General features: G+C 45.3%; 1 protein-coding gene across 3 annotated transcripts in view; it reads left to right on the forward strand.

The window, feature by feature from the left end:
- Positions 1 to 14,461, forward strand: part of ITPR1 (inositol 1,4,5-trisphosphate receptor type 1) — a 327,538-nt gene that overhangs the window by 251,986 nt on the left and 61,091 nt on the right. For all 3 annotated transcript variants that reach the window (XM_032867448.1, XM_032867446.1, XM_032867447.1), the window contains 5 exons: positions 1,413 to 1,593; positions 3,557 to 3,810; positions 10,121 to 10,321; positions 11,873 to 11,983; positions 13,611 to 13,706. In XM_032867448.1, coding sequence (XP_032723339.1) covers positions 1,413 to 1,593; positions 3,557 to 3,810; positions 10,121 to 10,321; positions 11,873 to 11,983; positions 13,611 to 13,706 — 843 coding nt within the window. The remainder of the gene's footprint in view (positions 1 to 1,412; positions 1,594 to 3,556; positions 3,811 to 10,120; positions 10,322 to 11,872; positions 11,984 to 13,610; positions 13,707 to 14,461) is intronic.

Raw genomic sequence — 14,461 nt, forward strand, 5'->3', positions numbered from 1 at the left:
AGTCTGGGAGGACTCATGACACACAGAATAAGGCCAAGCAGTAGGTAGGCAGTGACTTGTACTGCCACTGGGAGCCGTTGGAGGGGAAAAGATAGAACCAGGAAGCACAAGTAGGAAGGATGGATCTTGTGCTATATATTGAAAACAACCAGGAGTAAGGAAGAAGAGTGAGAGGGAAAGGAAAGAGCACAATCAAGAAGCGCTTTGTTGGCAAATGAGACTGACATTTGTCAAGGCAGCACAGGGGCTAGTGGCTAGTGGCTAGAAGAAGGGTCAGGGACTGCACTTGCCTTTTGGCAGATGGAAACACAGTGGCTTTCCCTGGGCCTGCTGGCTCTGGCGGCAGGTGTTGCAGGGGTGGGGCAGGGTGAGAGATCGAGGAGTTAAGGGGCTACAATGACTGTTAAGGTTTTACTTTTTTCTAGGATTGCAAGCCTTAAGGCTACCTTCAGTAGGGAAATGCCATCTTTCCAAATGGGGGAGGATTTGAAATTGGCAGAAAGATCCAACCGGGAGAAGCAAATATATTGTTTAGAGCTTTGTTTTATTCCTCTGGAAATGACCGTATTGTATTTTTATGTAAATAATTCACAACAGCGTGGTGTTTGCAAAGGGGTGAAAAGAGAATACTCATAAATGAAGTTGAGACACCATATTGTGTTTTTACATCAACATTGTATACTATTGCTTGCAGTGGGCCCAAAAACAAATGTGCATCCAAGAGACAAGCTACCTGTTAACGTTGAGCTTCTTCATCTAACCACTCTCTACCTGTCCTTCAAGACCTGGTTTGAAAATCACCTTTTCCACAAAGATTTTGGGATCACTGTGGCCACTGGCATCCTTGCCAGCTCTGCGCTTCTAGGATGTAACAGTGTAGCTTCTGGAGCACTTTTTACTGACACATTTTTGTTTTACTTACGAACTTGTCACCCTGACCTGGTATGGAGCTTTGTAGGGGCGGGAAGCACGTCTTACTTGGTCTGTAGATATTCACAGGGCCGTGCGCAGCGGAGGGGCTCACAGAAGTCCTTCAACATATGACAGGACCTGCAGTAATCACCAAAAATACCTTGTTTCCATTGTTAAAGGAGTTGTTTTGGGTGTGTGCAGGTGCTTGTTCTTAGTAGGCTGGATTCTCCCCGCCACCACCCCTCTTAGAATGTGTCTCAAGCCTGTGTGACTGTCCATCAGAGACATCCTGTGGCGGACTGCTTTAAAGTCTCCGTGTAGAAAACCTCAGGGCGTGCAGTCCGGAGAACGATAGTGCATGGAACCAACTTGGGTCCAAACCTAGACCATTTGTGAGGTTTTGCAGCTGGCTCGGATCTCCGTGAGGTTTTGGTGTCTTGAGTGGGATTAGATCACTGGTCTGTCACCGTGTTGAAAACTCTGTGGGTTTTCCTCGGCAGCACTCCTTTTTCTGCCGGTTAACAGAAGACAAGAAGTCAGAAAGATTCTTCAAAGTCTTCTATGACCGAATGAAGGTGGCCCAGCAGGAAATCAAAGCAACAGTGACCGTGAACACCAGTGACTTGGGGAATAAAAAGAAAGATGATGAGGTAGACAGGGACGCCCCATCCCGGAAAAAAGGTAAGTGTTCCCCTGCGTGCAGCCCGTCCACCAGCTGGACCTACAGACTCCAAACTATTCTACCTGAGGCTTTCAGGAGAAGCAGACCAGTCTGGTAACAATGTAATTCTTCCCAAGTAAGCAGAGCTGAACTGCTCAAACTGTGGTTTGGCGGTTCTTCTTGTGTAAAAAGATGTATGTACCTTCTTCTTGGTCAAGCTCAAGGTTTTATTGGCAGGAAATCCATTTGTAATCTTTTCCTGTCTTTTTCTATTCAATGGTAGGGAAAGTTAAAACACAAACTTAGGGGCACCTGAGTCTCCGTGGGGAGTCTGCTTAAGATTCTCTCTCTCCTCTCCCTCTTGCTGTCTCATGCGCATGCTCTCTTTCTCTCTCCCTCTTTAAAATAAATAAGTAATGGCTACATAATATTCCACTGAATCAAAATCTTGCCATTTACAATGCCATGGATGGAACTAGAGGGTATTATGCTAAGGGGACTAAGTCAATCAGAGAAAGACAATTATCACATGATCTCACTGATATGAGGAATTTGAGAAACAAGGCAGAGGATCATAGGGGAAGGGAAGGGAAAATGAAACACGGTGAAACCAGAGAGGGAGACATAACATAAGAGACTCTTAATCTCAGGAAACAAACTGAGGGTTGCTGGAGTGGAGGGGGGTGGGAGGGATGGGGTGGTTGGGTGATGGACATTGGGGAGGGTATGTGCTATGGTGAGTGATGTGAATTGTGTAAGACAGTGATTCACAGACCTGTACCCCTGAAACAAATAATACATTATATGTTAATTTAAAAAAAATAATAAAAAATAAGTAAATCTTAAAAAAAGACAAACACTTCAAAACTGGGTATGTATCACTTGTCACCTAATTCCCCCATATTTTCGAAATTATTTGAAAGTTCCTAAAGTTGTTCATTCATGCTCTCACTCAAAGAGAAGTCATACTTGGAAGTAGGTACATGCACCAGTGTTCAAGTCAAATGGCTGTAACAGGCTAACGAGCCACTACGGGCCTCTTGTTTTAAGTTGAGAACTGGGTTTCTCAGCCACAGTACATTTGGCTTCTGGAGGATGAGTCACTGGAGGGGCTGATCTGTGCGCTGTGGGGTGTTTCACAGCATGTGTGGCCTCTACCCAATAGATACCAGTAGCCCACCCCTGAAGCAGACTAGAAGTGTCCTCAGAGTGTGCTGATTGTCCCCGGGGTTGGGGTGAGCACAAAGGCAGCTCTAGTTTATAACCACTGATCTAGAAAGGGAATAAAGAAAGGGAGAAAGGCTAACATTTACTAAGTACTTTCTATGAACCAGGCACTATTCATCCTTTACTTGATTTGGAACTGAAATTAACCCTGTACAAGAGTTAGAATTGTTACCCCCATTTTACAGATGAGGAAACTGAGGAGTGGAGACTGACTTGTCCTTGTTAAGGCTATGCAGTGAATAGGTTTTGAACCCAGGCCGACTGGCTGCATGGCACCGCACTCCTCACTCTGATGCCTTCCAGGGTCACTGTGAGGGTTCGATGAGGTAACACACAGTGCCTTGGTACTTAGTGGAAAGTGCTCAACTTATTGTCACCACAGTAACAGGACTTAACAGTTGTGATCCTTGTTATGTCAACTCTCTTAGAAGCTTCTCTAAGTAGAATTCACTGATCCTCTGTCTCCTTTGCAGATGAGGACCCTGAGGCCCAGAGGCATACAGATTTGTGAGGCTGATGGAGCCAATTCTAAGACTTTTCCTCTAAAACAGTGGAAGCTTAGATACAATGTCAGAGCCATAAGCGAGTGGGCAGGGCATGACCCAGTTTCGATCGTAAGGACTAAGAGAAGTGTTTGTCCAACCTTGAAGATTTCTAGTGAATACCAGAACCTGCCTTTTTGAACATTATCTCTCATGCCGTGAATAGGACTCCTGAGGATTCAGCAGCATTGAGTGTCTTCTGTTTGCATTCTAGCCAAAGAGCCCGCAACACAAATAACAGAAGAGGTCCGAGATCAGCTCCTGGAGGCCTCTGCTGCCACCAGGAAAGCCTTCAGCACCTTCCGGAGGGAGGCTGACCCCGACGACCACTACCAGTCTGGGGAAGGCACCCAGGCCACAGCAGACAAGACCAAGGACGAGCTGGAGATGAGCGCGGTCATCACCATCATGCAACCCATCCTCCGGTTCCTTCAGCTCCTGTGCGAAAACCACAACCGGGACCTGCAGGTGAGGGCTGGCCCCTGGGATTTGCAGCTCCTCGGACATCTCTGTTCCCAGCACCACCACCAGCTTCCTTGAGCTGAGGACCCAGGATGGCTCTGACCTCTGGGCAACTGACCCATTTGTCTGTCTTCCCCACCATCTCCACAGGGACAGGAACCAAGTCTCTTGCTCACCAGTTTGGTGCCTCCTGCATACGTAGTGAAATGGGGGTATGTGCCTGTGTGTGTGTGCGGATGGTAGGCTGCCGCAGATGCAGGTAAAACTTGGATGGACGCAGGACGGATGAATGATTAAATACACTAGACTTACAAAATCGGATACATAGAAAGTTCTACTTAAATATGTGTTGGTTGAATGAATGACATGGCCTTCCAGGGTTTTACACAAACAGCTGATCAAATATATATGTTGAACTGATTATTCCAGACATCTTCTGTCTACTTTTTTAATTGGTGTCAGGATGATAACGATGGCCACGGTTTATCAGGTTCTTAGAATATTGTGGATGCTAAGTGTTGCTGATATCATTATATTCATTTTATAGTTGGGGGAACTGAGGTTCAGGGGTCATAGTTAGGGAGTAGAGAACTGGGACTTGAACCCAGGCCATCTGGTGGTAGAGCTTGTGTGGTCAACCACCACGTTAAGATAGAGTTTATTTTCTTCCTTGAAAAGTTCCCCACCCGCAAAGCCTAGATGGAAGGACTAAGGATAGATTCCAGAGATGTCTCTTCCTTCCTTCCTTCCTTCCTTCCTTCCTTCCTTCCTTCCTTTCTCTTTTTTTTTTTTTTAAGATTTTATTTATTCGACAGAGAGAGTGTATGTGTACAAGCAAGGGGAGCAGGAGAAGCTGCTCCCTGCTGAGCAGAGAGCCCAATGTGGGACTCGATCCCAGGACCCTGAAATCACGACCTGAGCTGAAGGCAGAGGCTTAACCGACTGAGCCACCCAGGTGCCCCAGAGATATTTTCTTTCTACTGAATGGGCATAGCTCTGTAGAGCCAATCACTGCCCAGGGGAAGGATGCTAGAGCACCAGGTCCTTGGCCATTACCTGGATTTGCTGCTGGCTTTTGGGAAAAACACGCCTCTCTGTCTAAAAGGGATTGAGGATTAACAAGAAAGTGTGTCTGAACAACTCCACTAAGATAGAATATTGCCTCCTAAAATAAACAAGTTGGCAGTGGTAGTTCAGTTACTTGAATAATGATGTTATGAAAAGGATACTGTGGCAAAGAAAAGTGCAGTTTTAAAATATTTGCCTTGCTGACTTTATCCATCAGGTGATGTGATGGCCTTTCACACGTCACCTGTGGCCAGACCCTTCGGGGCAGCCACTGTAAATCAGTCATACTTCAACCCTGCCACACAATCTATGCCTGGAAAAGTTGAGTAAGAAATTACATTGTTAAACAGTAAAACAGAACAGTGAAATAAAACCGGCTAAAGTCTGCAGTATTAACAACTTCTACACGGGTATTTATTTTTAATCAAATTGGTCTGAAGAGCCTGAGTTTTGAAAAGGCAGATACATCCAAGGTCATCCATCAGCCAAATCTGGCCCAAATTTAAAAAATGAAAGAATTTTCCATAAGACCCATTGGGCTCTTTTCCACATTGTTGTTCATTCATTTCCTCCATTGACCTTCCCTGCTTGATCCCTCTCAACGTCTGAGTGTGGGATCTTAGCCCTTAGTTTTTCTTTCCTTGCCTGTTGCTCAAATATTCCAACTTTGGACATAAACCTCATCGGCCCCAGATCCACTGGCCTGGGACTGCCAGGCCTAGCCGGGTAGAACAAAGTATTCATGATTCAAAGAGCCAGGGATGGGTTGTGGTCTCATTGGCTGGTGCTCTGTCTGCCGGCCAACTGTGCCCTCTCGCCTTCCATATGTACACCATTAGTCATGAGGGAGACTGGCCAAGGGAGTGTGAATGACACCATGGAAAGCCAGGCTGTCCCACCAGCAGGAAGGCAAAGCCAACTGTGGCATCTCCGTGGATGGGGGGACCTCCCTGCTGCTGGTGCTATTTCTGGGCTGAGCTCAGTGGTCAGGGCCCTGTACTGTCCCCCATCACTGCTGCCACTGATCTCCACCGACCTTGGGCTCCAACGGGAAGTGGGTTGAGACCATGACTGTACGTCATCTGGGTGAGTACCTGCTGTGTGCCCGGCACTGGTGGTGACAGAGACCTCACGCCTCCCCTTACAGAGCTGAGAGTCTCAGGCAGGATCCACTCGGGGAAACCCAAGATTGCTGTGCAGCATGACAAGTGCTGTCGTGGTGTCATCAGAGGGGTTTTGTGGGTTCACAGCAGGCAAACCAGCCCACTGTGCTTGTCCAGGAAGACTCCTCAGAGCACCTGATAACTGCCAGGTTCTGAGCTAAGAGAAGGCTGCCTCCAGTAGATTCCCTCCAATACTGGCAGAGGGGCCGTGCTGATGTCCTTGCTCTCAAGCCTGGTCTGCTTTCATGGACCTGTTCTGACTCCTTCACAGTAACCCCTTGATTTCCCTTCTTTACCATCGTACCCAGAGTCCACAGTGGAAGGAGAGTAAGGCTTTCATCGCATGGATTTGCCAGTTCTTGTTTAGAAGTCTTCACAGTTTTAGTTTTGTACCTTAGTGCTTCCTTTGAACTAAGGCCCTAAGAACCCCATGGACAGAATCACCATTCAATGACCTCTTCCAAAATTTGATTCTCCAACACATCGCTCTCTGGAAAATAGTATTGGGGGAAAGGGAAGTCTAGAGTATATTTTAATATATTTTTTAAAAGTCTTAGCAGCTTAAAAAAAAAAAGTCTTAGCAACTTAATCTTTGAAAGTACCGTAAGCATTATCCAAGTCAATGGTTTTACGCTTTTTTGGTTTTGGCCACAGAATCCTTTGTTTAAGATCTTATGCAGAAATGTACTAAGTAAAGCAGATGAGAGCAAAGCTGTTCTATTCGGAGGAGAAACTACAGTGCCCAAGAACTTTCCTTTCCTCCCTTACCTACCAGAGCCCTGAGAGGCGGTGCTTTCCAAGGATGCCCCTGGGTCCTACAGGGCCTAGTTGGAAAACCAGTGATCTGAACCAGTGGTTCTCAAGGGTAAAGGTTAGAATCATCTTTAAAGGCTCCCACTATGTCATACACACTGAGATGTTGGTAAAATTGCTCTGATAGGATGACATTTGTAGAAATCTGGTTCTCAAAATGACAATTTTGAGTGGAAGTCACCTACTCTGAGTGCCACCATTTTGGCAGCATTCCAGAGCAGACAGTGGCTCTCTGGCTCAGGGTTTGCTTGTGTACCAAAGGGAGGAGAAGACCTCATGAGGACATTACTGCCCCCCTGGTGTAAAGAAGTACCAGTAAGCTCAACGACAGAAGGAATCGGCCTTTCAAAGTTGCCCAGCATCTCTTGTCATATTTATAACCTTAACTTTACTGTTGGTAAATGTTTAGTAGAGATAAGGCCACTGCTTTTGACTTTGCCAAACAGCCAGTTGCTGCCTTAAACAAGCTTTGTCCAGAGTAGTAAGAAACTTACTTGGAAGGACTATTCTGGAGACATTTTGCCTATGCTTTCCATCCTTCTGCTGAGGGGCTGCCTTTGCTTTGCAGCTGGGTTAAGGAACACAGGTCTCTTAAAGCTGAGAACTACTGTATGAGAACAGACTTGAAGTCTCTTTATTTCTCAGTCCACCCATCTCAACTTGGTCCCTGGCCTTTCAAGGAAAACCCCAGAAAGAACAGAATTTCTCTAGCCTAAGCAAGGCAGGGTGGTGTGTGCTAAGGGTGAAATCTATTCCCTGAACATAGGAGTCCCTGTGAGCCTCCTACTGAGTGACATCGCTCTGTTTTTGCAGAGGACGGAGGAAATGGATCTGAGCTGGGGAAGGGAAAATTCCGGCTTAACACTGCAAAAACTATGAGCTATGGGAGAGGCTTTCAAGAGAGGGCAGCCAATTATCCTTCATGGGGAGCTGAAACACAACTTGCTTGAGGACTTCGCAAGTCCCATCTCCTCCATCCACTCAAATTAATTCAGATTATTTTAGCCAGTGTTTATGAAGCACCTGGCATGCGCCAGTCACTGTGCTAGCCACCAGGCACCCCGTGCTATCACCATGGTCCTGGATGGAGCTGACAGACATTTCTATAAGCACATCCTGAAGTGTAAGGAGGGGTGACAGAGGTGTGTGCCATCCTCTGATCTCCCTGGAGTCAGGATGGAGGCTCAGGAGGGCTTCCTGAAGCAAGTGACTAAGACTCCATCCGAAAGGAAGATGAGTTCATCAGGGTAGAGATGGGGAGAGAATGAAAGGAAGAGAGAATAGTTTGCCTAAAGCCCCAGAAGAATAGAATGAAGAGTGCTTGAAGAGTAGGAAGGAGTTCATTGCTTCCTGGCAGAGGGGCATGGTGGGAGCAGTGATGTCACTGAGCAGAGGGTGAGGCATGGTGGGAACAATGATGTCACTGAGTGGAGGAGGGGCATGGTGGGAACAGTGATGTCACTGAGCGGAGACGGGAGGGACATGGTGGGAGCAGTCACACATGAGTTTGAGAGGCAACTGGCTTGGAGAGCCATGCTTTGAATTTTACCTTTCGACAGCGAGGCCCTCTCCTGTCCTCTTCCCGAAGAATTTTCCCTCCCTCTCTACATGATGAGGGGCTCAGCTAGGCCCCCAGATAGGTAACATCTTCCCTGAGGAACTGGGTTAAAGAGTGGCTGTGGAAGCCTACCATGGCTTCCTGTGGCCCTGAGAAAAACAATCATCGTATGACAGACATCGTATGACCATACAGTCTCAAATCATCCATCCTTCCTCCATCTCCCTCCGCTACCCAAGTGTTGGTTCAATTTTTAGACTAGTTAGGAAGACTTGAGCATAAAGAATTAAAGTTAAGTTAGGAGAGTAGGGCAAAATGGTTGGTTTGATGGTCCAACATTCAACTTTGTTACCAGCTTGTAATCTGTACATTTATAAATACTTCAATGATACAAAGAATACATGAATAGACTCTCCCTATAGAAGTTCAAATGAAGATGTTAGTTAAAAAAAATTTATTCTTCTCCCCATCCCTACCTCTCTACCCAGAGAGAACTATTGTTGGTTCGGACAGTGAACCAATGGGTTGGCTGGTATCTTTCCAGTCACTCTTCTGTGTATCTGGATGGGAGGAGTGTATACATACTAATCCATTATTTGCCTTTGTGGTTCTCTTATCTTTTAACAGTATGTCCTAAAAATCTTTCCATATTGACACATATAGACCTACTTTAGTGTTTCTAAATTGTAATATTGAATGATGTTGTTGTACTATATTTACTCCCCCATTGATGGACACTTAGGTTGCTTCCAGTTCTTCATTGTTGAAAACAGTGCAATTGGTAGTGAACATCCAGTATGTTCTTTGTGAATAGAGGTCATTCTTTTATACAAGTGGAATTGCCATGTCAAAGGTCACATTTATTTTATATTTTGCTTCTATTTTTTTATAGTACTGTCTTCTATGCTAAAGATCCAACTTTTATAACTGCTTTAAAGAATTTTTGTGGTTAATTTTTCCTTCTTTTTAAAAAGAGATTTTAAAAAGAATCTCTAACAAAAATCTCTTCATCAAAATAGACTCTGCTTTCTGAGGTGGTTGACTGTGGTTTGCTTGATTTTATTGAGGAAGTACCTGCTCTTATGTTTCCCGTTAACATTACAGATTTAGCTGGAGAACATAAATTTGAGCACATGCACACAAGCACACAAACATTTCCTCATTCTTGCTCCTTCCTATAATAATTAATGGAAATGGCAAAAAAAGATAACCAAGGTTTCTGTCATGGCAGTGGGCTTAAGTCAGCCTATAAAGACGTTATTTTGTGATGAAATATCCCTAATGCTAGGCTCTTGGCATCCAGCAGCCAGACCACACCACCATCTTTCAAACATAAACATTGCCGTTTGAAATGTCAAAAGCTTCCGAACCCAATACCCGGTGGGAGGGGCATGGGCTGGAGTGGGAAAAAAGAGAAAGGAGAACTCAAAAAGGTTTTAGGTTTCTGTCAAAGAGGAGCCCTCCTCCACAGCCTCACATAGAAAAGCACCTTGGAGAATAAGCTACATTGTTTGGTGGCCATTGCCATAGACCAAGGTCCCCAGTTGACCAGCATGGGGTCTTACTCTTTCCTCCAGTGCTCCATCTCTCTGCATAATTGCTATTCAATTCAGGGCATCCACCAATTAGACACCAGCAAATTGGCAGCATTGAATGACCTTTTCCCTCTCCTTTTTGACTTTGCTCCCTCATTCTGGGCACTGCCCAATTGTAGAACTTCCTTCGTTGCCAAAATAACAAGACCAACTACAATTTGGTGTGTGAGACACTGCAGTTCCTGGACTGTATTTGTGGAAGCACTACTGGAGGTCTTGGTCTTCTCGGGCTCTATATAAATGAAAAGAACGTCGCCCTCATCAACCAAACCCTGGAAAGTCTGACCGAATACTGTCAAGGACCATGCCATGAGAACCAGGTATCTCCATTTTTATTTGGGGCTGGAGAAAAAAAAAGAGTTTCACCATTTTAGAAATACTGTTGACAGGAACTAGTTCAGAAATCATATAACATTTTCCTGTTGGCCTAAGAAGTCACTAGAACTAGAGGTCTCTCCAGCAGTCAAGAAGGAGCTATGGTACTTTATTGTGCTTCAGGACTTGATCTAATCCTAGGCATTGGCGGTATTGTCCTCGGTCTCCATGCGTGGCATGGCGTGTCTTGGCTTGATTTGGTTTGAATGTCCAAATTTGACTAACTTGACTAAGGGTAGATAATGAAGTTGGAGTTCAGTGAAGACCAGAAGCCTGGGCTCAATTTTAAATGCTAGAAAAGACTCAAACAGTAGCTACTTAACAGAAAAAGGCTTAAACCTAGTTAGAGAGAGAAACCTTGCTATGGACAAGACAGCTTCAACAACATGAGAAAATGTTCAGTTGAGATTTTAACACCACAGACCTTTAGAGAAAAGAAAGGCCCATTAGTCTTAATGTTGGCCTCTCAAGAAGGAGATTTTTAGAAGGGAACCCAACCGTTTCTTAAGTAGAATGTTCATTACTTACCCGTGGTATATTGCAGACTTTGTGAGTTTTTGCATTGATTCTAGGATAATTATGACTTTCAACTCAAATTTTGGCTCTACCCTGGTTGAAGGGGGTAGACTTCCACTGAAATTGCCAGCTGTAAACTCACTTGACAGGGAAGGTGTGATATGCTGTATTACTTGGGGAGCAAGGCCAAGACCTTCACTCGGGAGAGAAGAATGGCTGACAAAAGGGACAACTCATTGTGTACCACGCACCTGGTCATAGTTGGCTATAAAAATGAGGTTAGCATGTGTTGGATCCACTTTCCTCCGTTGGTTCACTGATGAGACAGATGGTGTAGTCAAAGTTAAAATGAAAAGGAACAAAAAAATTACAACCGGCTTGGGAGAAAAGGCTCTGTCTAACATCTAAGTGAATTTCCTTTTAACCACAAGTTTGCTTTTCTGCCAAACAGAGGTCTGTTAAAAGACACATACTGAAGTGGATTCTGCTGCAAGTGGGAACCTTACCTGGGGGAAGATGATTAATTTTGGTATTGTGTGAATTAAGCCGGAAACTTGCTTTCCAGGCTTCAACCTTAAGCAAAAGCATGCAGTATGAAAAACCAAGTGATGTAGAGAGAATGGAACACACCTTTAAAGGGGAAAACAGGTCTCAGAACTCAGAATCAGTCACACGCCGTATTTTCCCTTAAGAACAAAAGCCAACTTTACTGCACTCTTTGGATTAGACACGACCAATTTATCAGTTACAGTGCATGGGGACTTTCCTGCTGTTTACTGTTAATTCTGAAACTAGCGATTTTCATCTGTCTTTTATTTTTTACCACTTTCTCACGGAAAATTTGCAGCTCTCCCCTAGAGACATTACTGGGAGTGGCAAGCATTGTGTTGAAATAGCAGTTCAGCCTGTTGGCTTTTGACATCTGATTTATGACCAGCACTTGTGTAAATGTGTGTGTGTGTGTGTGTGTGTTTCCTCAGAACTGCATAGCCACCCATGAATCCAATGGCATTGACATCATCACAGCCCTGATCCTTAATGACATCAATCCTTTGGGAAAGAAGAGGATGGACCTTGTATTAGAACTGAAGGCAAGTAGGAATTGAAAGCAAAAGACAGTAGCATGTCAAAATAGTCACTTTTTGTGTTTTGCTTCTGCACATGATACGGTCAGTGTTATGAAACTAAATACAGGCAGCTCTCTTAGACTAAATGAATGATCCTTTTTGTAAGTTCTGACTAAAAAATGCAAAACTTCAGGTTTCCCCTCCAAATAAGGGTCTCAGGACAGGATACCACTTCTGATGTTGATATCTTACTCATATCCCACAAAAAGAAAACCCTCATTCGTATTTAGGGTTTCCAAAGATTCTTTAAGAGTCCAAAGACCTCTTGGTGTCCAAAGTATATTTCAGACTGGGTTTGCCTCACTGAGCACATTTCCTTTTTAACCTTTCCCATGTCGGGGCGTGTTGAGATCCGTCCTCTCTCACACCCATACATAGCAGTGAGCACTTTGTCATTGTCACAGAATTGCCTAGAACTGCAGGGTTTAGCTGAAAAGCTGATTTGTGTTTAATGCTTAAACAGTATCATGGGAAAGAAAGATCATTAGGGAAGGTGTTAACACAGAAGCCCACAGGAATTACACAATTATTTTTATTTTTCCTTTAGTATTTAGAACGGAGAGTCCAAATTGATAGCTGATTTGTGGGTATGATTTAAATGGGTGTTTTGGTGGGTGTGCTGTTTTTAATTCCTTTGACAAGTTGTAGAAGTGACTTGAACATTAATTCAGGCTCATGTGCCTGGCTCCCATTTATTAGGATTTATATGATGAGAGCCTGAAATGAACAAAATTTTATGTGCTACTGATCAGTCTTTTCAGTGACTTTTTCAACTAATCCAGGAATCTGTGGATTACGATAGAAATTTGTGTGCTCTAAAAAGCCACCGTGGATGGCACAGCCTCCTGAGTGAATGGCCGTGACCCATACTTGGGGAGGAAACAAATACTGCCCCTTCTTATGCAAAATAGTAAGAACTTTCTAATCCTGTACACAAAGAAGCATGCAGGGTATCCTAGGCCCAGGACCTAAAATGAGGTCAAGCCAAGAAGTTCAGGGCGTGGGCCCATGAAAACTTGGAATGAAATGGGAAATGAGGGTTTGGCATTGGGTCACTTTGTCTAACTAGTGTCGTCTGTACTCTGATTATAGTATTAGGGGCTATGAGAGCTGATAGTAATATTTTAAGAAAGGGCAGAATTACCTCAATTACCTACCTCCTCTGCCCTGCGAGGCTAAAGAACAAGGTTTAAAGGGACATCTGCCCTAAAGGCATCCTGGATCCATTCAGCAGGTTCTTCCTGACCCCTGGCATCAGGAGAGTGCCCACACGCCCACAAGCACCCATCTTTAACTTCCCAGTTTCCACTAGGACTTGTGTCAATAATATTAAGGAGAAACCATGCCCAAGCAAGCACGTTCCTCTGAGACCCAAAGCAGAGCCTGCACATACGGTTTGGGGTTGGCAGCAGCACATTCCCTCTCACGTGCAGGTGGCTTTGGCTGTGCTAGACCCGTGGCTCTCCTGTGGGATGAGATGTCTGTCTGTCCGGCCAGCATGCAGCGCCTGCCTCAACTGGGCGCACACGTTCGGGCCAGCTGCCCCAGGCTGCTCCTCTCCATTGTCTCCTCCCTTTGTTTGTCCAATTAGAACAATGCTTCCAAGTTGCTGCTGGCCATCATGGAGAGCAGGCACGACAGCGAGAACGCAGAGAGGATCCTTTATAACATGAGGCCGAAGGAACTGGTGAGTTGGATGGCTAGTCCCCTGGCCGTGACACGAGACACAGGCAGAGCAGGGTTTATGGCAGGAGAGAACTTGATGCCTTGAGTTTTCTAAAGAAGCCAAAGAACCAGAAGTCTAAAGAGAACCTCAGACTCGGGCCTCTGACTGGGTCAGAGAAGTGAAGTAGTGCTTTGAGTGAGTGACACAGCCGCAGACGGCAGCTGCCTTCACCTCCCATTTCCCCTCCAGGGAGCCAGGGCAGCGGGTGGGCGGGGGAGCCTGGCAGCCTGGAGTTCAGGTCCACAGCTTTCCCTTTGTGCCTGGTCACCTTGGGCGGGCACTTGACCGCTCTAAGCCACAGTTTCCTCCTCCCCTAAAAGGAAGATGATAATATCCTGTAGGCCAGAGGGTGGCTTTGGAGGCTAGACGAGACGGTTGGCATCGGGCCCCCAGCACAGCGCCTGCAGTGAACTGTAGCTCCTTCCTCCTCCTTCCTCCTTTGCTGCTGCTCTCCGTGCCCTGTCTGCATCCAGAGCTAAAGGATCCCCATCTCATCTTGGGGCTAATAATCTGGGCAACAGAAGAGTGTTTCTTGGGTGCTGATGTCTTGGGTTTTTGTTTTTGTTTTGTTCAAAGAAAACACAAATCTTGTTTATTTTTGCTGGGTGATATTCACAATGGGCTGTGACTTCCAGGGTGGAGGTCGGTGCTGCAACCTGTGAGACAGGCAGCTCTCAGAGACACTGAAATGAGCTGAGGACAGAACTCTGTTGGGA

This window comes from Lontra canadensis, unplaced genomic scaffold (assembly GCF_010015895.1).
Source record: "Lontra canadensis isolate GAN:19392208 unplaced genomic scaffold, GSC_riverotter_1.0 scaffold34, whole genome shotgun sequence".
NCBI classification, from domain to species: domain Eukaryota; kingdom Metazoa; phylum Chordata; class Mammalia; order Carnivora; family Mustelidae; genus Lontra; species Lontra canadensis.